Source organism: Bombus terrestris, chromosome 3 (genome assembly GCF_910591885.1).
Source record: "Bombus terrestris chromosome 3, iyBomTerr1.2, whole genome shotgun sequence".
Taxonomy (NCBI): domain Eukaryota; kingdom Metazoa; phylum Arthropoda; class Insecta; order Hymenoptera; family Apidae; genus Bombus; species Bombus terrestris.
Genome location: NC_063271.1, coordinates 3,620,385 through 3,645,830, shown reverse-complemented (window position 1 = coordinate 3,645,830; position 25,446 = coordinate 3,620,385). Strand labels below are relative to the sequence as shown.

Genomic DNA, 25,446 nt, shown 5'->3' with positions numbered 1-25,446 from the left:
AGAAAGAAATATCTTATTCTTATTTTGAATTATACAACGTTTTTATACGGTGTTCTTATATAATATTAACGAGGGAATATTAATCGGAAATGTTGGTATCATATGTGATCTGAATACAGAACACAATATATATAAGTACGTATGTGAAGTGCAAAAATGGCTAGTCGTGTAACAGTAGGTTTAAAAAAAGTGAAACCAATTTTGTCACTAAGTCCTATAGATGCTCATAGAAGAGTAATAACATTATATAAAACATGGTATCGCCAAATTCCATTTATCTGTAAGTACTTCAATCATTGCATGTTTTTGAAAATCACGAAAATGTGTTGTTACCTAACCTAAATATTTAAGATAGTATATGGATATATGTATTTCAAATTTGTTTCTTTTTGTACAAAATAGAATGTATTAATTTTCATAAACTTCACTAAAAATAATTTATAATCTGTTATTATTTCCATTACAAAATTGTCAGATTTATATATTTATATATGTATAACTAATTTACTTTATAGTGTCAAACTATGACCTTCCAGTGACAAAAGAAGATTGTATAAAAAAGTTACGAGATGAATTTAAACGTCATGCCAATGTAAAGGATACAAGAGTGATCGATATGTTACTTATTAAGGTAAGCCTAATATGTATCTTGTTTATTTCATACATACTGTAACAGATATATTAATAACTATATTATATTAGGGACAAATGGAACTTCAAGAAACTTGCTCTCAATGGAAACCAGCTGCAACATTAATGAATTATTGGAAAGTAACTCAGGAACCAAAGCCAAAGGACTTCATATCCAAGTTCATTTCAGGTCATGATTAAAATATTTAACTGTACAATATATTTATAAGTTATGTAGTGTAATTAAATGTATACAATTTTTAAGCTATATAAAAAGAATATATATGATATTTCAGTATGTAATAATGTTATTATTTAAGAAGTAAATATGTTAGAAAGGAAAAAACGTATTTTTCTACTAAAAATTGGAGTTATACAACATTTCAAAAGATGAATCTTTAATCAGCTCTTACAGAAGATAATATTTCTTTTAATTTACATTTTATTTTTACATCTATATATTATTATTCACTTATATACATTTGACAAGATGATATATTACTAAGCACCTTAGGTACAATCTAGTTCACTTTTCACAGCCATACGGATAATTTGCTTTCCTTCAGTGAACAAGTATCGAAATTGTACATACATACATATATATACATACATACATATGTTTGAAACGAGTGTATTTGAACTTGCGTAAATGTACATTTTCAACTATGCACGTTCTTCTTTCTGTTTGTATTAGAATGGGAATCGTTTGTGCTACGTCGAGACAGATTCTTTTACATGATTTCTGTACTTGTGTATACTTTGGTTAGAATCATTTTTATAAAAGTCATTCTAGTTTTATTATATTCTCGGATTAAAAATTTTAACAGATAAATCTCGCACTATGTAAAAAAAAAACGTGTTTGCCGCCAATATAAAGCGTACTTTAATACAAGTCATAAAATATCTAGGTATTAAAAATATACACGGTCGGTAACTTTTATACCCACACATTCCACATATCTATACGCTAAAAAAATGGCAACAATACATCATGCTTATGACTCATAAATGTAAGAATGTTTTTGTGCACTCATACGTTTTATAGTAGAAGATTCCATGTTCGAATTCCCTTCATTCTTTCTCTCGACTACAAAATCAATTTTCTATCAAACTATACTTTCACGTTCCGACTGTATATCGTAACCTGCTATTACACCCCTTCTTAAGGAAACATCGCTGTTGCGTAATCCATTGCTATTGAATAGATTTACCAACCAACTTCTGATCGAATTTCTTGCGGAGGATTTTTTATCAGGCACACTGTCTGTACTAGGAACGGATACCACTTGATCGAGAGAACGCCAACGTTTAACAGGCATAATTTCTCCCATACAACCACTCTCATCTCCTAGTAATGGTGTCTCTGCTTCGTTCGGCGACTCGTCCGTATGGGGCACTATTATTACATTACCATTCGGATAATTGTTATTCAACACTTTCTCAGAAATATTCGTCTTTGAGTTAGTCCGTGTGCACTTTTCACAATTCTCTAGCGATCGAAAACTTTTTTTCGGTTCCTTCCAAGAGAAATTCGGCGACTCGAACCTCTTATTATAGAGCTCCAATGGGAAAGGATCTAACGAACGTGACTCCCGTATTATCGTTTGGAACGGATAATCGCTCGTAGAGGACGACGAGGCAATCGTCGACAGAACTCTTGCATTTTTCCTAAATTTCGGCCTCGTGTCGATAAAGAAATCATCGAGTGCTATCTTAATGTTAGCCGCCCGATTTTCAACTTCTTCTTGCAACGCAACGTTATCTAGCGTTGTCTTCGATATATTATCGGTCAAGTACAGAGGAAATCGGTCTAATTTCCGAGAGTTAAGAGATTTAGGAACTGGACTGGACCCTCCGTACTGAGACGAGGAGTCATCCGGCGTTGGTCTTGGAACGCTCGACTGTCTGCGACTGCCAGCTCCTAGACCACCTAGCAACGAAGCCTGTCGAGAATCTGAATTTAATTTCGGACTTCTTCTTGGTCTACAAAAGAGTGGTGGAAGATCTCCGACGTCAACCTGATTAACATAAAAATCAAGATTACATGACATTGATGTAACAATCTTATTATATTGATTTTTATACAAACCTCTCGTTTTTGAATGGCCTTTTCAGTGGCTCCGATGAGCCAATAAGTTTTTACTTCTCCCTTTCCTTTCATGTAAACCAAGCCACGTTCTTCGATTATATAGCCACCGATCTTATCCAAAGCATCTTTACACTGCTCGCTTATGTGAATACGCAACGGTTCGCCGTTTGATTCCATACGTGAAGCTGTATTTACGGTATCTCCGAATAAGCAATATCTAGGCATCGTTAAACCAACAACACCAGCCACTACAGGACCTGTAATATTTGTTACGTATATTTATGTCATTTTTATTGCGTTTAATATTTTTTCCCAAGGCACGATACCTGTGTGAATTCCAATGCGTAATTTAAGAGTGTCTTGAGGCCTGTGAGCTATGGTGTGATGTTTCACAGCGTTAAGTAGTTCTAGGGACATCGATGCAATTTCTCCGGCATGTCTGTTTCCATTTTTTATTGGCAAACCAGAAACCTGACAAAAGCGATGTATCGTAGAATTATATAGAATAAAAAAATGTATAGAATTTATAAAAAAAGTTTACTTACCACCATATAGGCATCGCCGATCGTTTCCACTTTATATACATCATATCCTTTGATTATGCGGTCAAACAAAGTGTATAAGTCATTCAAGAAGTTTACGACCTGAAAAACGAAAGAATTATAATAGCAGCCATACAAAGATATATATCTTGTTTCCTTAACGATTAGTTTAATCGAAAAACATACCTGGAAAGGCGTGCTTTCCGCTGACATTGCAGTGAATCCAACGATATCGCTGAAGTATATAGTAACCAAGTCAAAAGCTTCAGGTTCCACACCGATTCCATTTGTCAAGCAATTTGCAACGGGTCTGTAAGAAACGTAGACGTGGTATCATTAATGTAGATAGCAAAGTTTTTTTTTTCTTTCTTTTTAATGAAAGAATTTATATATTTCAACCTACTCAGGCAACATTCGATGAAGTAAATCCTCTGTTTTTTGCTTTTCCTCGAAAAGAAGGCGTGTACGTTCACTGACTAGATCTTCGAGGTTGTTTGCATACTTCTCCATCATGTCCATCATTTGGTCCATGATATTGCGATGCCTTCCCGCTTTCATTTTCTTTAACCGTGTCCTTATCATTTTGAAGTCGGGCCTAAGTTCTGGACTTTCCGCCCAACAGTCGGTAATCGTACTAACTATATACTCAGCACAGTCTGCTTCAGACTCGGACAGTATCTCTATGTTAGGTCTAAACGGCGGTTCACCATCTTCTGGGAACCTTTTCACTCGGTCTATGATTTCTGTCAATTTGTTAACGTTCATATTTATATTTCTGCAGCTATACCTTTTGGCAAATGCCGATTAACGAATGACAATCGTTAACGATTACGGATTTTTAGCTACACACGGATATTTACCTTTGGGTTCTAGATTCACGCCACCGTATGGCCCCTTCCGTCCGATCATCTCGAATAATATAATCGCGAACGAGTAAATATCTCCTTCCTGGGTACCTCTGATCGGAGCATTGGGATTCCTTAATAGTTCAGGTGCCTTCCAGAATAAGTCTATGTAAGAGAAATATTTCAATTAGAAATCGAGTCACAAAAATCATTCGAAGGGCAGAAAATCATAGTGGTGTAGATCAGTCCGTTTCCTAAAAGATTCTCAAAATCATGACTTACACGACTATAATTTTCAGTCCGCTAATCGATTGGCGATAGAACAATAAAGTATCGTTATATTTCTTTTTTTTTGTTTTTTTTTTAAATTTCGTACTTCGATAATACTGATGTTCACCAATGCTGTCAGATTCGGCGCAGTGCCGCATATCGTGCAGGCCAAAATCGGAAACTTGGAGTACCCATCGCGAGGTCACCACGCAATTGGATGACTTCAGATTACCATGACAGACTAGCACAGATGACTCATGAATGTACAGCATACCCTGAAACGGAGCAAACAATATTTTCACAATAGTTTTGCAATCGGTATACATATCATTGATCTGCCGTGCGAACACGTATATATACTTGCCTTAATGAGATCGTGAACTAATGATGCGATGAACATATCGTCTAACTTGATATCTTCGTTCTCGATAATATCCTGAAACACATACGCAATGCGATCATTCGTTGAAAACACCAGCAGACCAGATTACACACGTTCATTCGTGTATTAAGGTGACGTACATAAAGACTTCCTTTGGCGCAATAGTCCGTAATTAACAATATCCTCATTGGCTCGACGCACGCCCCGATGAAAGAGTTCAGGTTACCGTGCCTAATCTCGCGAAGGATACGCATCTCCTTCATCACGTCCCTGGATATGTCCTTCTTCTTTGAGAACTTCAACTCCTTTATCCTTACTGCTACCCCGTGGTAATGCCCGGTTTGCGCAAACACCTGGCCCCCGCATCTTGACTCGTAGGACATTGCACTAACTAAGCTTAACTGCAACGACAGTTCAATAGAAGATGGCGTAACAATTCGAAAAATCATTAGAGAAATAAATAGGTATATTGAGCGCTAATAGTTAATGATCGCGCAGTGTTATTGTCGCGCCAGCGGTCGTCGTTATAGCGTTCATTTTTTACCTCTAAAGTTTACTTAAATAAAGATACGTACGTTCTTTGCCAGACTGTGAATTTTTATGCTTTTAATTAAAATAAAATAAAATGAAATAAAAAGTTCAAAGTATATGTGATATGCAAATATATATAAAATAAAGTACCTACGCAAGTATATAGGGATTAGAAAACGGTAAATGGTATCTTACCTTACTAGGGGAGGACATCATGTTGTCAAGATGAGGGTATCCGTGTATCTCGCTCGGATCGATCTTCCACAGCAGCCCCTCGATTTCCTGTTCTATCTTCCACCTTCGATATATGCTCATAGTGATCACCGCGGCGCAGAACAATAAAACAGCTAGCACTCCAGCGGCCACGATGCTTCGCAGGTGTGTGTCATCTTTGGGACAGTGTTCGTTGAGGAAACCGCATCCAGGTTCCGCTTCCGGCTTATTCTTACCCGGCCAGTCCATCGCCTCCGATGGCCTGTACACCTGGACACGATCGATACCCTTGGTATTTTGATAATTTTAAACTTCTTTTAAGTTTTACCGATTAGAACGATCGTAGGAGTAATTCGAGAACCGCGAATGGATATGAGCTGCACGAATGCTGTAAACAACTCACTCACTAGAGTTTCACCCTGTTGAAATTGGCCTACAGGCTTCATTTGGAAATCGCAGGAGAAGTTGTTGAAATGGAACGGATCCTTCTTCAGGGCCAGTACCGAGAAGTTTCCCTCCGAGTCGCCGAACTTATCGAACTTGATCGTCGCGCCGCTGACACCTGTTTTCGCAGAACACGATTATACATTTTTTTTCGTAAATATCCAGCACCGAGAATGATCTTTTTAATATCTAATATCTCTGATCTATAATTCTCAAGTGTTTCTAACTGTCTTGAAATCGCGCAAAGAATCTACGTAACAATACATATACCGATTGCACCCACTCGTTCTAATCAGATCTAGCCTTATCGAGAGATCGAGCCACTTCAAACTTGATCGTGTTAGCAATTTGCGGTGCAAATTATACGAATACTTACTCTGATACGTGTGATTTCTGATAATCGTCTCGATGATCTGAGTGCCATTGCTGGCGATCTCCTCGAGGGTGTGCTCTGGTTGATCTCTCAGGAGCTGGTCCAGGGCTCTCGCGTACAGTTTTACCGAATCGTAAAGATACGCGGCGTGAATCGACACATACTGAAACCAGAAAATCACTCTATAGATTGATAGACGAATTTTAATTTCAGCTTCTCCTCTTATAATATAATACGATATCTACCGTGTCACAGTTGCGATTTAACGTTTGACGTAATTACGATTTAACAAATACAAATTGTATTTCTAACAAAGCTTGGTTCTCTAGTTTTAGCTTCAAATACTTGGGTATTATTATGAAATATATATTTCGTAGTGATGCGTAATAATAATTAACGTTTCAATATTTTGCATTTAAGTAATTACTAGTAAATCTAGATTCTGTATTTTTAGGCATAGATTCTACGCTTTTAATAGCCTTCATAGCATAATTATAAGACAAGGAGTCAATATTCGACGAAGAGCGTACGTTTGATATAAAGAAAGTTACCTTTTCGTATTTTCTCAGCAATTCAGGGATGACAAAGTTGAACGGTTCCTTGCTGCTATACTCCCGGACCTTTTTGGTGAACTCTTCGTAGTTCTGTGTGGGTGGCGTAGATACTACCACCATCAGGGATCGTGCCCTCTTGAGGAAGTCCTTCGGCTCCAGGCAATTCCGCAGATTGTCGAAGTGTTCCGGTTCTGTAAGAGACCGATCGCGTGCAAGGCGAGATGAGAAAGGAGCGGTGTTGTACCCTCTTTCGTACGAGGGAAACGGAAATATCTGATTTCGAGAGCGGAGCAACAACACGGGACCGACGACTCTAGAGGAACGTCCATTAAAATCGGATCACGTGCGGGAAACCGGGTCACGAGCGAGCCATGCCTGACCCATGACGTTCAGTTAATCTCGGATTAGATACGGAAATGATGAGGTAACGAGGAACGCGGTACGTTTCGTCAAGGAACACCGGAGGATCGCCAAGGAGACCGAAGAATCGGGTCAATCGAATTTCACGAGTCGTTTCGTTACCGGAATGGACCCGCTATGGGCCTTCTTGCGCCGTTTCGCTAATTATTATTAGCGAAATTTTAGAAATTACGGTGCTGACAAATTTTCACGCGTAACAGTAACAAGAGCTTATTCTTACGTACAGTTTATCGTTACTAAACTAACTATCTAACTAAGTCACTTTCTTGTACAAGTATCATTAACAGCTCAAGATGTAAAAATGAAATTCAAGGCAGTTGCAAAATTGTAAAACCGTGCAACGGACGCCTATAGCCTATAATCTGTAGCTTGTGGACTAGTTGGTCAATTATTGCGCAAGATGTTCGTGATTATTAGACTGCGGACGTTTATGCATTAGCGGGAAATTTAAAATATCAAGATACATAAAATATCCTTCAAATTCGCTATTCGTTGTAGTATTTAGCGGATAAAAACAAATCTATTCTTCGATTCCATTTCTTTAAATAGGATCGTAAAAATATGAAATTGCGTAAACATGCGCAGTCTGGTGATATTAATAGTATGTAAATGTATGATGTATATAGTATGTACTTACTCCATAAGTACTTTTGCGCCTCGCGCTGTGAGTACGTCATCATGTCCACGTGTATCACCATGTATTCCCCGTTGTCTAGCAGCCGTTGATTCTGCATCGAGTTCATCATGTCTATCAGCGACATCGCCGTTCCCAGGAATATGTAAACTGTCGACAGATTTACGCCTTCCGTTAGACGCGCTCCCGCCTCCCGTGAAGCGTTTCATCAACGACGACCGACCGATTTCCAGAACGGAACTGACTTTCACGCTTCATTTTCCTACCGGCGGGAAACGGCTGCTCCGTTTGCCGCGCAATTATCGGTGAGATCATGGAATAAATAGATCTATATACCGTGTACCAGTTCTCACGAAGGAAACACACGAAAATACTCACGAAAGGAAAGTATTCGCGCGATCGGAAAATTCTGTTGTTTCTGTTCCTCTTCTCTGAGAGAAAAGAAATCGACTGTTTCAACTGAGATTTCTATTAATCTGTAGAATTAATTGAAGTATCATTGTAAAAACTTTGTCACGTTTCATCGACATCCGTACATTTTTATTTTCATTATTCGAATATTGTTCCACAATGCCTTTACAATTGATTCAACGATCGATTCTTAATATTAAACATTTTTTCTTCGTGAAGAATTTTTATACAGATATAACTATCGGTCTGCTTAACGAAGAATGTGAAAGTTGCCTGCACTGCAAATTTTTGATCGAATCTTCAACATTAGTTAATTTTACCTGGTAAGCAATATCTGGCGACAGAATTTTCCAACCACTATATAGGTTCAATCATCGCTGTTGCGCTATAACACGCGTCGTTTTTCGCTTTATAAGCGATCTAGCCTCAATGGCATTCAGAGAATTTTAAAGATTAAGCCTAGTAAATATTACGTCCTATATCAAGTATAGCATCGAGTCTAATTAAGTTTAGCGATAGGAAAGAGAAATTTTATCTATTTCGTTTCTACCGTCTTTTAACGAACTCGCGCTACTGGACTTTAGTCGAACGCGTTAAAGATCAATTTGTATTCTTTCGTTGACGGGGTCAATTCCAGTATCTGGGACACTAAAATCTCGCTCGAACTCGCGCGATTCAACAACCGATGGAGTTGTACAATGGAACCGTTTCTATTTCGAACCGAGGAAACACGAGTCTCGCGTGTTACAATCGCGCTAAAACCGTTTCAAAAACGAAGGCCACGCGATTCGAAGACAAACAGAACCGGAAACGAGAGGCCGATAGAGAAGGCGGCTCTCGACGAACACATCGTTTCGGTCGTCTCGATGACTTTCTGAGAAATATCGAACGTAAACGAAACTTCAACTGACTTCTGGTCATATTTTTGGTCTCCTGTATGAGTTGAAACCATACGCTGACTTGACAGCAAGGCAGCCTTTCCTCGCAGCACGTGTGTCGATCTTCCACGGTCTTGTAATGATTGACGGTGAGATTATTCTTGGTGGCCTGTTCCTCCAGCGACCTGGCCACCGTCGACCAAGCACTCTCCGTGATGATAGTGAATTTGTTCCAGCCATAATGGAGCAACAACGCGATCACCGACTTCGTCACCTGCGTGTCCGGTGGTTCGGTCCTCGCGAACGTGTTCACCTTCGACGCCTTGTAGTCCGAGCATTTCTGCAATCCACACGGTTTCCCGATCGTGTTTAGCGTCCGTTCAAGTGCACACGCTCTGGCAAGTGTTTGCGTTACGAGTTAATGCGAGCCAGTTGGGACAGCGAATGTTGATGTTGGAGTTCGTATTGGTTTTGCGTTTCTAGCAGGTTTTGGTCGAAATGTTGCATTCTATGTTGGAGTTTATGTTTGCAGAGAGGTAAAATTAAGTATAGAAGGATAGTTAGTTGTCGTGTCGACTGTGGATAAATTTCGTTATTTTAGCGCGATACATAATGGCTACTATACGAGAGAAGTATTTTCACACCGTTGTATTTATTAGAGCATTTACGTGGTAATTAATTAGGTCCAAATATATTAAATTTCGCATCATCTATCGTTAGTGGTATGTACCGATAAAATGAAATTTGACGCTATGAAACTGAAATATAGAACCTGACGAAGAGACCAGTCACTGGAAAACGAGGGTATGCGCGTATATTTTTTCCTAGTTACTGTACATATAACGTATAGATACCTTGTTAAAACAACACAATCGCTTAAGTTCTTCGTGATACATTTAGCACTTTGCATTGTTGCAATTCCACCACGTAATCACCATGACAGTCAACGCGTTAAGGGACGAAATTGATATCTCTAGATCGAGCAGCAACATTAAAATTCATACACCGTCGGTGACACTTTTCCATCGATTACAATTTTTTATGAACGATCAACGAACCACGCGTACGAATTCCAACGTTTCGAGTTTAAAAATTACGCAAGGAACCTTGAACACTCAGCAGCTAAACAAGAGAACAAAGGCCGCGAAAACAAAGTATCGTCGAAAACAAATCGGCAAGTAAGAGGGGACGAATCGGCGAACAGCGGGAAAACAATGTCACAAGCGTCGCGAAGGAAGAGCGAAAGCCAGAAAGCTGAAAGACCAACGAGAGAAGCAACGAAGGTGAAGGATCGAAGAAAGAAAACAACTGAGAGAAGAGCGATCGATAGCGATGGAATAGGGAGTAGAGTATGGAAAGAAGGAGTAGGTGGCCGAAGAGATAAAGAAAGAGGAAAGAATGGAAGAGATGGAAAAAGAGTAGAAGGCAGGAGAGTAACGCGGCAAAGTGGGCTGCGCCGGGTGCCATGGTGTGTGGCGCGCGGTTAAATATAAACCTGTGGCAGGCGGTACGAAGGAGGGCAGGAGGAGAGTGGAATGAACGGGGCAACTCTCTTCTCTCTTCTCTCGGTGATCGCGAGCGGAGAAGTGCACGGGGCGGCTGCTCCGTACCGTTGAAATGTGACATGCGCTCATTAACATATAAATTAAACGTGACAACTGGGGGTCAGTTCTACTTTAACCGTGGCGACCACCGCCAGGCCACGATCCACTTTCCGTTGTTTTTTCCACCTCCTTGTCCTCCTTCTTTTACTCCGTTTCGTTTCTTTTTTCCCCTCTTCCATCTTTCTGCTTATACGCTCGCTCTTTTCCTCTTGTTCCACACTCGATCGAACGACCGAGTAGACTTCTCTACCGACAACCAAAGAGACCACGAAATTCATGCATCGAATGAGTCGCGATCACCACCACCGCCGCAACTCCATCGCCACTTTTCCCTCGTTACAGTCTGCCGACCATGGGATTTGCGGTTATGGGGAGCGTTGCCCCGTGAATCTTTACAACTATCTTACTGCTTGGGGATTGCCAGCGAAAAATGATCGTTGGCGGGACCAGGAAGTCTCTTCTTCGTTTATTCGTTGTTATCGACTAACTCGAGTATCGAGCACTTCTTTTTGATACTATACGATCTTTCTCTGTATTACGATACGGCGTTGCCGTAGCATATCGGATGCTTCAACTATAATTTTAATAGGATTTCGTTTACAGCTTAATTCTGTCTATTAATCTTCATCTGCCTTTTATGCAAGTTGCCCGATACATATAAGAAACTATAATCTGAACACCGATTTACGTATATTATTTATGTACGAACGACGAGCACAATTTTACGTCCGACTACACAGACACTTTACTTTCTACTTTCGATAAAAGAATTATCAAATTCGGCCATTTATCTCTTTATTGCGCCAACCTTTGGAGTTATGTCAACTTGTCACTGCGACATTAATAAATAAATTGGGTTCGGCAAACGAACGAGGACGAACGAAGTTTAAAAATAGCAACTGTCTTGTTAAATAATCTATGTTATAAATTGCTATATCTATATCTCGTGTTTTGATAATTCTGTCCTCATATCATAAAAAAGAATTTTAAGCGTTCGATCAATTCGCATAGACACGATCGCGCGCGCCAAAATCGAGCACTCTCTCTTTCCAGCGTCCTCTGCTCGTCCTCCCACGATTCCAGGAAGTCGAGATCGTCAGCGATTTACCCACCTGGCCAGAATCGCTCCTTTTTCTCTTATTCGCGATCCCGCGTGCGATGGCGAAGCTGGCCGGTGCTTTTTGCGCAGAACTTCGACTCGCGATGCCAAATTAGACGAAGTCGAGGAAAATACTTGAAAAAACGGGAGCCAAAAGGAACATCCACACTTCCCAAGATTATCCTCTCGAATACCGGACGTCGCGATACATGTGAATGTACGACGCTCGCTTGTGAATTTGCCGAACGGAAGATGACTATACGCCGCGTATGATAGCGACATTTATCGTTATTACATTGAAATGAAAGAAAAAAAAAAAAAAAAAAAAACAAACAAATTGATTCGGCAATGGCGGGAGGATGTTGGTCGAGCCGCATCAGAATGACAAAATTACGATTGTTCGTCGTTCCAGCTACTATGTTGCTGTGTTTGATTAAAAGAAAGCTCTTTTAATGCGTGTTGCCTTTGTTGAGTATATAATCTTGACCTTGGAGGAATTAGGGGATGTTGATTCAATCCTGACCAATTCAATCGACGATCTTACGATTCATCAAACTAATCCTTGCGTCGTTGATTCATGCCGTTACACAGCAATCATACAAATTTCCAATCAAAAGCTTTGCAATACTGTATTCACAGAATACTACCGAGTCACAATTACATTTGCAACAGACAGAATAAAGAAACTCATCCTTTGTTAAACATATGCCTATCAAGCAGAATATGTTTGGTGAAAGGTACTAATTTGACTGCGTTCTGGATATTGTTATGATATCGACAGCAACTCCAGTAATCTTTTAACTTTAAAACTCGTTCAACTCGTAGGATTTGTCTAAAAAAAGAAAAAGTTCATGAATTTATTTATGTGTTTGTCTCCTTCCCTGTCCCGTATCTTTTCAACGAGCACAATACTCTTCTATCAACGTCAGATAGTGCGACGTTCGCGAGGTACAAAGGGTTAAGTATTCAAGAAAACTCGAAAAGCATCAATTATTACATACATAATCTGAACAGAATCGGTTCAGAGAAAAGCCACAGCTGCAACCGTACGTGAATAATTAAAGCTGAATTTACACTGCTTCATTTTGCAAGAACACGACCTTCTCGAAAACGACGTGTTCCCGCAAACTGAAACGGTGTAAATTCGGTTTAAGACGCGAACGACGCCACGCAGAGGTGTCCTCTAGTTTTGCATAAAAGTCGATCGGTGATCGATGATCCGGTAGACGAAACTGGTCCGGCGTAGAAGAAAGAACCAGTTCCCTATTCCCTTGGAGGCAACGGGGCCAACAAACAAAGAGGACGCGCACACTAACTCGGAAGAGTCGTAGAAGAGCATTGTTTTAAAGGCAGCGTGGTACCGTGGCCCTTTCTTCTCTCTTCTACGAAGTTGCAAGGAGGAACGAGTCCGAGGGCTGGTAGACAAAACTGACCGACCTGGTCGGTTATCCTGCTGGCTGCCGTTGGCTGGCTCTCTTAGTTGGCTTGGTGAACGAGCTGGGCTTTGGTCATTGCCGGCTCGCGACGTGCTGTTATTCTGGGCTCCACTCGGCTATATTTAGACGAGACCACCTTGAGGGAGCTCGAGAGAGCTCGAGTGCTCTCCGCGGACTGCAACCGCAGAGAGGCTTTTCTCTATTGGCCGATCGTGTGCGTTAGTTGTGCAACAAGCGTTCGCGATCCTTTGGAAACGCGATCGAGGAATTCCTGCCCACGCTCTTTTTCCACGTCGCTCCTTTTTCATCGTACTTGCTCTCTAGCCGACCTCGCCGTGCATTTAGGTACACAGTGGCTCGCGAAAGCTATCTGAACGGTTGTACAAATTTTTTACCAATCTATCGTTGTCTAATGTCATACGAAACATTTTGAGATTCTGAGATTTCATTAGCACCGTAACCAGATTCCAGTATCACAATTATATTTTCGAGTTTCAAACAAATCCGAAAACTTGTACAGATGCTACTGGATATTTAGTACAAGGATACACGCGTCTCTCCTGGGAATCATAAATATATGTATTTTAAACGTCTAACTCTAACTGAAGCAACACTCAGCAGTTGTTCAAATAATAGCAGCTCGGCTAAACATATCGGATAATCAGACGTTAACAATGAAGTTTCTTTTTCGTATAAATGGAATTTGTACTAAGAGAGTTCTACTATAGCAGAATCGCAAACTGTTGTATACTACGTCGTTAGTCGTATATGTGTGTGTGTGTGTATGTGTGTGTTGCTATCGAATCACATATCGTTTATCGCGTCATCGTTTCCCGTTAACTGGCAAAATCGTCGCCATAAACAGTAGCAACAAAGTGTCCGTTTCGATGCTGTCTCATCGCGAATTCTTCGCGGCACTTTTTTAAATTTATACCCTACTGTTTTATAATTGTTTGTCACATCCATAAAACATGAACCGCGGATATTTCATCTTTCCGCCGGGCAGCGATCCACGTCGTTGCTCAAAATTATGCCTCTAAACTCGTCTTTACATCGGGATAGGCAACGCACGTTGCGTCCCGGTGCATCGACAGCGGTCGTGCCCGCTGAATAACAATCGAGCAATCCATCGGTGTCTCATCTCGCGAGCCAGTTTAATCGCGCGAATCGATCCTTGCCCCGGCTTAAATCGCGATACTATCAATCGACGACTAAAAATAACAAAGCGTGCCACTAACTCGTTGTCCCTCGATTGCTCTTCCTGTTTGCGTAAGACGGAAGTCACACCTGACGATGAAGAAGGGAGTTCTATGGAGAGGAAGTTAAGAACGTGTCGGAATATTAATCTCGCGCTTAAATCTGTCCAGAACATCAACGAGTGTCAACAATATCGAGAAACGGCCAAGGATCGACCCAGAAGCCAGGTGCCTTCGTTTGCGCAAACTACACCGATGAATCACTTTAAATCGGTTACCTTGAGCATCTAGATAAATAAAAGCGGATAAGAATTTTTCTTATCTATTTTAAGCAAACGAGAATGATGACCTTGTTTCCTTTTTTCTTTTTTTTTTTTCTCAAATTACTCGTTATTTGTAAGTTTGGTATATCTGAACCTCGATAATTCCTATCGGATTACAATTTTCTCAATTCTCGGAGATACAAACTTTCTCTATCTCTGGCACGTGTGTAAGCGTGTTATTTAATTTCTATAATTGGAACTTACGCAGAGGTCCATCCTTTGCAAGTCAAAATTTACCTCTATAAGTCGAACTTTGCTCACTGCTGTCTCTACAACTCTAAATTATATTATATAATATTGTATATATATAAACATAAATTATTATTTATGTTCGCGAATAAATAGCTGATCTCTAAAAGTTGAATTTGCCTTTCTTCGAACGGCTACGATTTGAAAGATACTAATCACTGTACAAAGCTTCTGTAAGTCATCCTAGTTCGTTAATTTTCTGTTTTCCGAAAACCTCGATAAGACAAAACTTGCATAAATCGAAGATATTTTTTCCTGGAGATTCGAATTGGCGAGGTCCGACCGTACAAAGGAAGCACTATCCATCGTGAAGCAACAGTTATAAATAGGCAGATCGTTTCAAGAGATAGGACTTACGAAGAAATCATTACTATAGCTCAAAGTGGTAATTTCACAAGTCTATAAAAACATACAAATTTCCCACTTTCCCTTTCGTGGTATAAATTATTCCACGTTCCGAGTTGGACAGGTAGCACCGGATTTAACAAATCGGAGAATCGATCGAGTATCCTGGACACGATCGGTTTTCGTGCGAAGTAAACGAGTGGACGTGTCTTCTCGCGGCGAAGGTGACAAGCGACAACGGTAACGTTGTGCCAGAAATACCTTTTCTTCCCGATACGACACGGCGAAGCTACCGCGAGTCACAGAACGGAAAGATCGTTTCCCGGAATTCGCGAGCGTGTGAACGGATCACGTCCTGGCCCGTTAATGGTGGCTATTAGTGTTCTCGAGGGAGACCGTTTACGTGCACCAGGATCTTGCCAAACGACACGCTCCGTGTCGCAGATAAATTCGTTGCTCTCTTCCCGACCGGTGAAACGTACCGGGAGCCTCTTTATCTTGAATATCAATCGATAATCCTTCGGCTCGTTAACTCTCTCCATTTCTTGTCGTTCCTCCTTTCTTCTCTTTTCTATTCCATACGCCTCTGCGTTAAGCGGCGTCCTCACTGAACCAACAACGAGAAACTTTTTATCCATGTTTCTTGAAAAAGTTGCTGTTGGGTGCTCGTTTCGCGTTCGGAGCGATAAACATCCACAAAGACAAATGTCCACAGTGCGTACAGTTTACCGATTATTTCACAGCTAAGAATTGTCTCGCGGTTAGTTTCCAAATCCTTGGAACAGGTTGCATCGATACGAACAAAATGTTTCCGCAAATTGATGTCCGTTGGTTACCGTTTGCAACTAGTTTCCAACGAAAAGGATGCTCGTTGTTGGATCGGTAATGACGCGGTTCTAAGTTGACTAGCCTCTTGGGTTATCCACAGACAGCGTCTTGGTCGGCCACGAGGAAAAGTATCATTTTCTTTCACCTGGTAACGCACGCTTTGTCGGTGAAAACGCGATGTTAACGACAAAAAGAGACGAAGAGAAAAGGGGAGAGAAAGAATGGCTCATTGAACGAGCGAATTCTTTCCAGGGAATTAGAAAGCAGCAGCCAGGGAGAAGCTACGGCGCGGTCGCTATTAGATAATTGAACTTGAAGTCGCGAGACGTTGCCTTAACTCCAATTAAGCTTCTGGTCGCTTTCAGATTATCTCCGGGAACGTTCTCTCCTATCTCTGTCTGCGTAGCGGAAAGATCTGCCTTGGACGAGTGTCCGTCGTTCGTTTCATCGGCATAACTTCCTAAATTATGCCGTTAATGCGCGCTATTCTGGATTCCACGGTGATCGTTGATGGCCTCGGCCAGAGGATCAGCTTTCTCGATAAGGGTGCTCGTTAAACGGGGTAGGACGGCTCGTATCGTCGGCGCTGGTCGTTTCTGATCGCGCGATCGTTCGAGTTTTATTAAGTGACACCATACGCCGACGTCTTCCGCCAATTAAACAGCCCGCTGACGGATAATTAAGGGAAGCCAGGTGAACAAGATGGCCGAGAAAACGTAACACGTTTCTTCGGTAATCACGTCGTTTCCTCGGTCTTACGCAATCATTATGGTTAAGCAGGATAAACATAACGAACGGAGAGTAAGCGGAAAGTAAAGATCGTGGTTACGTTTCATCGGTTTCTTATGGCGTATAAACTTGTTATGAAATACACAGCTAGAATATTCCGAGTTGGTTAGTATCGTTTTGGTTCGCTGTTAATATGATTCGTGTCAATAAGCAACAGGGTTGATACTTGTTTCTAGTTTCTAGTGAATTACGATCCACTCGAAAAGACCGTAAATCCACCGGTATATTCCTATTCCAGATCGTTACGAGGTCGAGTTTATTTCTTCTTTAAACATCGGTTTTATATTCGCGTGGCGAGTCCACTTCGAAGTCGGATTTCGCAGTGTTCGCTTATCGACTTGCGAAATATCTGCGCGTCCGTGTTTGCCACGCATTCCACTGCAACCATCGATCGAGAATGAATTTTATTCAGAGAGATCAGAGATGTCGAATGATATTTAGATCAGGCGTATTTATATTTAGCCTCGTGCCACGCGCACGACTGCGTTCCGGCATAAACATAACATAGCTTATTTACTAATTCAACTGTGATATACATTCTAATTTGAGGAATGAAAAGCAGAATGTTGTAACTAACGGCTCTACGGCAGGCTAACAGACACCAGACCAAGGGCATTCCTATTTCCAGTTTTGATACACAAATACACGTGCGTCAGATTTCTCTATTCGCGTCTTTAACCCTATCGATAAACCGTATCTTTAACTACCTTCGAACTTTAACTACCAAAAAGTATTAATAAAAGTTTTAATAATTCAGCTATTATGTAAATGTAAGAATGAACTTGGAAAGTTGAGCACATTTCCATAACACACGAGGGACTCATGGGACTTTCGCAATCAGTGCGCTTCGCGCGGGAGATTTATTGACCGAGAAAGGTGTTCAAATTGTGTCCAACAAACGGTACCCGGGTCTAAAAATACATTTCTAAACCGGAGAATCATTGCGGCGGCCCTGTTCGCGAGGAACGCGTGTAGCGGCGGTAACGGTGGTGGGGGATACACAACTCTTTACGCACGGGCGCATGCGTACGGGCGAGAATCACGCGGAGCGCAGGCGCGAACGCTGCGCGCGCCTTGGTGGGGGAGCCGCGCACACAGAAACAGGGCGGTGCTTTCATTTATTCATAAATCAACAGCGTCTATTTATAGCCCCGACGGACAAATAGCGATAGTTGTGTGTTAGCGCGCAAGCTCGCTTGCGTGCGGCCGACGTTGTATCCTTGAATGGCGAAACAATCGAATGGAAATTAATGCGATCCGATGAAAAATCAAACGGGCCTCGACACCCGGCTCTCACTTTGCACCGTCTCTTCCTCGAGCACGTGGACAACTTTTAGCGCGACTAAACGCGCTGGTTTCCTTCGGTCATGGTCGTACACTCGTATCAACTCCGTCGTCTACTACTCGTATCTATTCATTTTTTCCTCCAACGTTTTCTTACTTCGTCTACTATTAATACGCTATCAGTTTAGGCTTAATATCAAAATAATTCGCTCTTGCGTTACAAGATCCATCGTCCGAGATTAAAATCATCCAAGGCGGATCTCAAGGACTGAGAATGGGAAATTGCGAGAATAATCTTTAAGCATAGTTCCACAGAGTCTATATACGTACTTTCTTACCATTATACGATCAATGAATAATTTTGTTGCAAACCTCCAAAGAATTTCCTGCCTGAGAAACTCGTTTCAGTTGATTCGAGTTTTGAAATACACGTGCGATATACTCAATAACGTTCGCGAGAACAATCAACGACTCGAGTCTTTAAATAGAAAAACGCGTGGACCGCGTTTGGAAAGTGCTGCATCTCGTTAAAATGTCGCAATGTAAAGAGCAAAACGGAACTCGAGCGATCCACACGGATCGGTTCTCCAGTGGGTGTCGATGGCCGATACGATGTGTACATGCACAACTTTGGCTGCAAGTCTCAAGAAGAGCATATACGTAAGGATGGTGTAGGCTCGTATATATGGGACGGGACATAAGAGGGAGAGAAAGAGGGAGTAAGAGAAAGAGCATCGAGATGGGAAGTTGGCCGGAACGGTGATGCCGGTGGTGGCTGCTGGTGTGTCGATCGGTTGTAGCTGGTTCGTTCAGTCTGTCGCTTGGCAAAGCAATAGCCCAGGCTAAATATAGCCTGGCGATAAACATAGGCAGTTAGTGGAGCCACGGTGTGTATAGCGGCGTCGGTATCCTTGGTTATACTCGAATGACGCCGGATACACGAGTCTCTCTCGTAACGCCGTGGGATTTCGGTTCTACCTGACAAGCCATTCAAGAATTCCGACCAGACCGGGGGCATAACAGTGAACGGGCCGGGCAAACACTGTTTCGCTGCCGACGTACAGTGTGTTAAAACGGCCATTTGACCGCGAAAAAGTCACAGGATATTGTGCAGACTAATATCGTTTATAGCGCTTAACTATTTGATTTACTATATTTATTTTCATCTTTCTACCACAAAATATAAATATTTCTCTACAAAATCAACGACACGTGAAACTATTCACTGGAAATGTCGCCTTTTACGAGAAGAATCATCGACTTCTAATTTGTATTCTTCGAGACAGTAAGAGATTAGTGATCTCTGTATACCTGTTAGCGTATTCAAATAATTTCCTTAGAAATATAGAAATTTAAAAGTAAAATCAAGAATCGGTAAAGGGAAAAATCATCAAAGTTGTCGCTTTTTAGCAGCCGTCTTCGAAAACATTGTGCGACGCGGTTTCAAGCGCGGTGATGGTAACCGAGCGTGGAAATTGGAAGTCGATGCGGCGTGCCTCGATGTAATTAGCGTTTTCGACTGTCGTGTGTTGGCCAGGCAAAGCCGACGTTAACGCTCGGTATATGGTAATGGGTAATTAATATTGCATGACGCGTGTCCGAGCTGTTGAACTTTCCACGTGGAATTCGTCGCCGCGATTTCGTATCTGCTCTGCTCTGGAATGTGATCCGGGATTAATGTGCATTCGTTTACGGAACGCAGTTTCCTTCTCGTTTTTTTTTCACTTCTCTTTTTTTGTTGGTATGATACAGTATGGTATAGCAGAGAATGGTGGTTGGTTATTAGTAGAACTAGTTGTATTGTGTGCACTTAAATGTAGCGTATATAGGTGATTGTAATTATAACCCTTTCACGCTCGACATTGGGTACACGAGACGTCGTATCGCAGCAAATTATTAAGTAAACGTATTTCCCCGTTTTCTAGAATAAATAATAAAGACGTCCCTTCGGTCGAAAATTCATCGGGAATTTATATCTTCTAATAAGCGACGATAGTCAATAAAGAAAACAATGTTCACACATCCGAAGAAATATGCTAGATTTTATCTCGATGAAACATTGAAATTAACATTTTCGCATTCCACGCTGTATACGTATGACAATGAGACGAATGTATTTCTTGTCGATAAAATTGCTTACAATTTTTGTGCCTTACGTCTTATTTACAAGAATACCAAGGAAAATATATTCCTAGTTTTCAACACAATCGATATAAATAATGGATGAAGCCTAAAAGTTACACGAAAAACACTTGTTTCCATTTTTATGATTGTCGCGCGGATCAAGTTGGACTCGGACGATTTTACGGTTTTCTCTGGACGGTGACGAAAGTCGTCGGAACGAAGAGTATTCTCTCCTTCCTTGATTCGATTCGCGTTTCTCGACAAAGCAATACCCGATCTAAATATAGTCGACCCGATAAACACAGACACTTGGACATATTCTCTCCTGATAACGGATAGTCGCTGTAATACGGTTGCTGTAATATCGTTCACACCGCCGTAATACTACATGATTTACGCTGTTTTCGTGCCGCGATTACCAGTAAATATTGACAGACGCTGATAGGGCTCGTACAAATCTACACAAAAAGGAGCCATCTTTCAGTCAGCCACAAATACATACACATACAGTCGCACGCACACACGCGCGCGGACGTCGCACAGATAACAGCATATTTGTGCAAAGTATGTTTTTTCTTAAACAAAGGATTTTCTTCAAACCGAGAACGAAATAAAAGAGAAAGAGGGATTTGTCACGTTTCGAGCCTCGCTCTCCTACCAGATAACAAGTTTCGTCGCGTTGTTCGCTGAATCGTCTCGGATCCAGAACAATTATAAACCAGAAATAAACGGACGGGCGAATTCCTGTACGATCACGTAAACGCGCGACATACATGCGACTTAAAAATACATATTTTGCAACAATAAATTGCGTCATGCGACGACAATTCTTTTTTCTATGGAATTCCACGATTGCTTTCAAGGCGATACGATGTCAAAAGAAGAAGAAGAAGAAAAAAGAGAAAGGAGAGGAAAGAAACAAACAAATAAAGGAACACGTGCAGAAAAAAGGAGAAGAAGAAATGGTATACGAGACTGTTTCCTGGAACAGTTTTAGCCACAACATTGAACGGATACGCGGGCTGTTTCGCAAATTATCGGTCCTGCTGCACGGAAATTATATTTGGAATCGCGGCATTAGGCTTAACGCGACGATAGAACGAACTTAGCCGACGACAAATTAAGGCGATTGCGAGCGAGCCGTCGCAGCTCGTTAAATCGCACGCACTTCGCGTATCGCGGGGAGCCATTTGAAAGCACCGCTTGTATGCGCCCACTGCTCCGCGCAAGATTTCGCCAAGATCTCCGTGGTACCCGTTAATTCGAACAGTTCTGCCTCGTCTACAACGTAGACCGCCATTCCATGAATACTTTTTCTTTACTTTATACCATATTTCTCGCTGTTAAATTCGCCCAAAAATATTAAAGGGCTCGGGGCTTGTTCTTTTGTACATAAAAATAGTCGTTTTCAGCGTCGTCGCGATCGTTCAATGGTTCCCTTTCTCTGGATCAAGTGGAAGAAAAGGAACGTGCTCTGTCGCGTAAGCAAAACGGGGAAGTGGCACAAATCACTCGAAGAAACAACGACACACAATTGCAGAGAAAATGAAAACCAATGGCGCCGCGATTATTCGCAAATAGAAATACTTAGTACTAGGAAGTTGGACGATCTCGTTATCGCGACATGATGTACGAGCAGTAAAATTCGACCTTAACGCTAATTCCTTTGTGCATCACGATGGTAACGGCTGGTAGACTTACATAGGAAAATATTTCTCCGACCACGTGCCTCGGAATAATCGTCTCAGGAACTCGACTAGGAATTATCTTCCGCTCGATTCCACGACGATCTTTAAATATTCTTTATTTTTCCCGGTGTATCAAATATTTCCATAAACAAAAGAGTCTGACCTCGTAGAGGAAAAATAATAAAAAAAAAAAAGAAAGTGGAGAAAAAAGTAGAAGATACGTCGAACGGCGTTTACAACGTTTTTAGATAAATAGAGCACGATTCGAGGCGCGAACTTTCCACGCGACCAAGATGGCCAAACGTGCTGATCACGTGTTCGAATCTGCGGATAAGCTCTCGCGACACGACGAAGAAATTCGTTTATCTGCGTGCCAGAAGCGAGCCACGAACGACGTCGAGTCGTAAAACGAGGGAAGAACAACGCCGGTCGACCATACATTCTTGTTGACCGAATGAATACGCGTCGGTACGCCGGGCCCATAATTGGTGCCGGCCAATTAAGGGTTAATTGAGTGTATTTTAGACTGAAACCAGCCGCGTCGTCGTTACTTAAGGCGGCACCCACATTAAACTCGAGTCCGACGCTTGCTTGCTTGCTTGTTTTCCGTTCGCTCGTTCCCTGCACCAACGGTCGAAATAACGTCCTTCCTTGTCTATATACGAAGACTACTTTGTGCCTTGCACCCCCTCGTCGTCGTGGTGCGACCAACGCGATTATCCGGCCATCGATTTATTCGCTGTACGTTAACCTTTTTATGGGTGTCAACCGACCGTATGTGTATATGCGGAAAAAAGGTGAATGCCGGCTTTACAGCGAGCTGACACGTGCTTGCACCGTGTCGTTAAGCGATTCTTTCTTTCGTTTTTGGTCGATCTTTGTTGCCGGTACCGGCAACGCTCGTTAAAGGCAAATTTCCTGTCGTGAATAGTTGTTTCCGAAGGGTAACACGAAGAAAGGAACGGACTGTACATTACGGCGGAACGAAAAAATCAAAATTACGTAACTATCTCGTAATAGCGAAAAGAAATTGCCTCTAGAAATATACTCTAGCGGATTAAGCATGCGAAAGAGAACTTGTACGAAACGAATATTCGACGTGTTGCAAGGATATCTACCGAAACAAAGAAACGGTTCAAAACAAATAAATACATTCCACTGAGATTTTTCGTACATGATATTCTGACTATTCGTGGTGTTTCGATTGTAATTCGTTTCGACATTCTTATCTTTGTTATATCGTTGATTGTATACTATCTTTCTCTTTTTTCCGTTTTATATATTACAAATCGATCGATATTCTAAGATGAATATGTAAAACGATGTTCGCAACATAATAAGCAAATAAATTATTCGATGGACGAATTTTCAGCGTTAATATTGGGCCACGAATTGGTCCAAGCGGTTTGCGCGGCACTTGGTCGTCGGCGGCTAATTCGAACAGCGATCCTTGAACGCTGACAGCGAGTCGCAGCCAAGGTTAAAAAACACGTTAGTCACGTTCGATCGGAGCGTGTGCCGTGAATCACATGGTACACAATCGGGAAAACTAGAATATCTTAGGTGGGATTCGAGATCATCATGGACGACATCCTCCATTATCGTCGACAGTCCTATTACAAGTTATCGCGCTTTTCATAAAATATTCGACATACCGATCGATAAACGAACGATTCATGCACCGATAATACGAGTCTACTCCCCCGTTCTTTCTTCCTTCCATCGACCATTTCAATTTCAAAACATTCGACGATCTGTAGGAAAAAAATAAAGAAGAAAAATTCTAGATCGAAATACGGATTAGAAAATGAACCAGTTTCTGCACGGTTCGATGGGAAAGCGACTCAACTTCGCGAAGGGATTTCTGCGTAAATATTAATTAATCCTGTTGACGCGATATTACGTTACGAGCCCGTTCTCTCTCTCTCTCTCTCTCTCGCTCTTTCTTCCTGCTGTTCGAGAGCGGACACGAGCCGCCAATGACGGAGCAAACGAGCAACCAGCCAGCCACCGACGTGCCTGCGAAACCAGTATTTTTTCTTTTTTCTCTTCTCACACTCTATTCGCTCTTTTATTCCCGCCCGCTAAAAATAGAGCCTACTCCAGTAAAAACGACCGCGTTGTGTTTCTCCTCTGGCCGTGATGAATGGATCGTTCCCCGATGCCTTCTCTCTAATTCTGAACACCGCACGGACCATTTCAAACCGCGTGTCCGTAATGCACGTATGCATACTCTGGTTGCAACTCGATCCCCGATCGACTTTAATCCCGCGAGCTTTCGTTCCAATCCACGTTATGTAAAAACCAATTGACCCATTTATCGGAAAACTATGCTCGTTGTCGACCTATTGCCTCTGCCAACCAACGTCCCTTTCAGACGAGAATTTCTTCTTCCCTTCTGCCGAGAATTTCTTTAATATAAGAACAAAGAGGAATTTAATATTTTAAGAATAAAATTGCAACGACGCTTTTACAGATTGCTCGTATCGGAGAAATTTCCTAAGAATAGGAGAAATGACCGAAAGAACGGAACAGGGTTAACACAGTGAGACATGTTTGAGCTGGATTCTCGGAGAGTGTGCGGGGCGCTCTCGTTTCAAGGGGGAATTATCCATTAGTCTTTCTTAAAACCTCGACAGGATACCATGAACTTGACACTGTAAATTAGAGCCAGTCTTCGTGAACAGCAAACTCTGCTTCGTTACAGACGAAAAAACTTCTTCTATATCTTTAGAAGCATCAGTTATCTAACGAGATACAGTAACATAATTCTAATAGGAGACTACAGATTTGTCATTCGTTGCTAATAGTTGTACATCTCTTGACCAAACTGTTCGCCTTATTCACTGTTTTATATTAAACTATACGTTTGTTTTTCCACTAAATAGCATCGAAATGAAAAGATCGAGATAAAAATACTGGTCATGTTCTTCTTCTGCGATCTTCGATTACGTCTATTACCACGAATATAAATAACGAGTTGCAAACAAATAATTCTGAATAGAAAATAATTACTTCCGTAAACCACGAATACAGTTCATACATCGTCGAACAGTTGGACGATAGATTAAGACAATTATCGACATTCTTTTTAGATTATCGATAGAGGGATATAAAAATAAACCGCATTCTTTCTGGATATAAAATAATTTTATTGATCACAAATCATCGTCGAATGTCCGAGCGATGAATGCAGCATTATCGATGAATTTCTCAACGTTATATCATCTGCATTAGCGTTGCGTAATAAGCTTGGGCCTTGCGG

At 41.4% G+C, this 25,446-nt stretch overlaps 2 protein-coding genes across 6 annotated transcripts in view; one reads left to right on the top strand and one right to left on the bottom strand.

The window, feature by feature from the left end:
• Positions 1-119: 119 nt before the first annotated feature.
• LOC100647452 (NADH dehydrogenase [ubiquinone] 1 alpha subcomplex subunit 6) lies at positions 120-976 on the top strand. Its single transcript, XM_003394200.4, has 3 exons — positions 120-280; positions 516-631; positions 703-976. The coding sequence occupies exons 1-3, from the start codon at positions 157-159 to the stop codon at positions 829-831; spliced, it is 369 nt and encodes a 122-aa protein (XP_003394248.1). The 5' UTR covers positions 120-156; the 3' UTR covers positions 832-976.
• A 35-nt stretch (positions 977-1,011) lies between these two features.
• The window catches only part of LOC100647330 (receptor-type guanylate cyclase Gyc76C), a 75,854-nt gene continuing 51,419 nt past the window's right edge, over positions 1,012-25,446 (bottom strand). For 4 of the 5 annotated variants that reach the window (XM_048404293.1, XM_048404292.1, XM_012320682.3 and 1 more), the window contains 16 exons: positions 9,250-9,556; positions 7,931-8,077; positions 6,871-7,064; positions 6,323-6,482; positions 5,910-6,064; positions 5,485-5,772; positions 4,899-5,159; positions 4,741-4,812; positions 4,483-4,651; positions 4,122-4,271; positions 3,665-4,004; positions 3,448-3,571; positions 3,265-3,363; positions 3,046-3,190; positions 2,720-2,976; positions 1,012-2,648 (listed from right to left, as the gene is read on the bottom strand). In XM_048404293.1, coding sequence (XP_048260250.1) covers positions 1,737-2,648; positions 2,720-2,976; positions 3,046-3,190; positions 3,265-3,363; positions 3,448-3,571; positions 3,665-4,004; positions 4,122-4,271; positions 4,483-4,651; positions 4,741-4,812; positions 4,899-5,159; positions 5,485-5,772; positions 5,910-6,064; positions 6,323-6,482; positions 6,871-7,064; positions 7,931-8,077; positions 9,250-9,556 — 3,780 coding nt within the window. In that variant the 3' untranslated portion in view covers positions 1,012-1,736. Of the gene's footprint in view, positions 2,649-2,719; positions 2,977-3,045; positions 3,191-3,264; positions 3,364-3,447; positions 3,572-3,664; positions 4,005-4,121; positions 4,272-4,482; positions 4,652-4,740; positions 4,813-4,898; positions 5,160-5,484; positions 5,773-5,909; positions 6,065-6,322; positions 6,483-6,870; positions 7,065-7,930; positions 8,078-9,249; positions 9,557-10,070; positions 10,128-25,446 lie in introns of those variants that run through there. The other variant, XM_012320683.3, reaches the window with a different exon arrangement.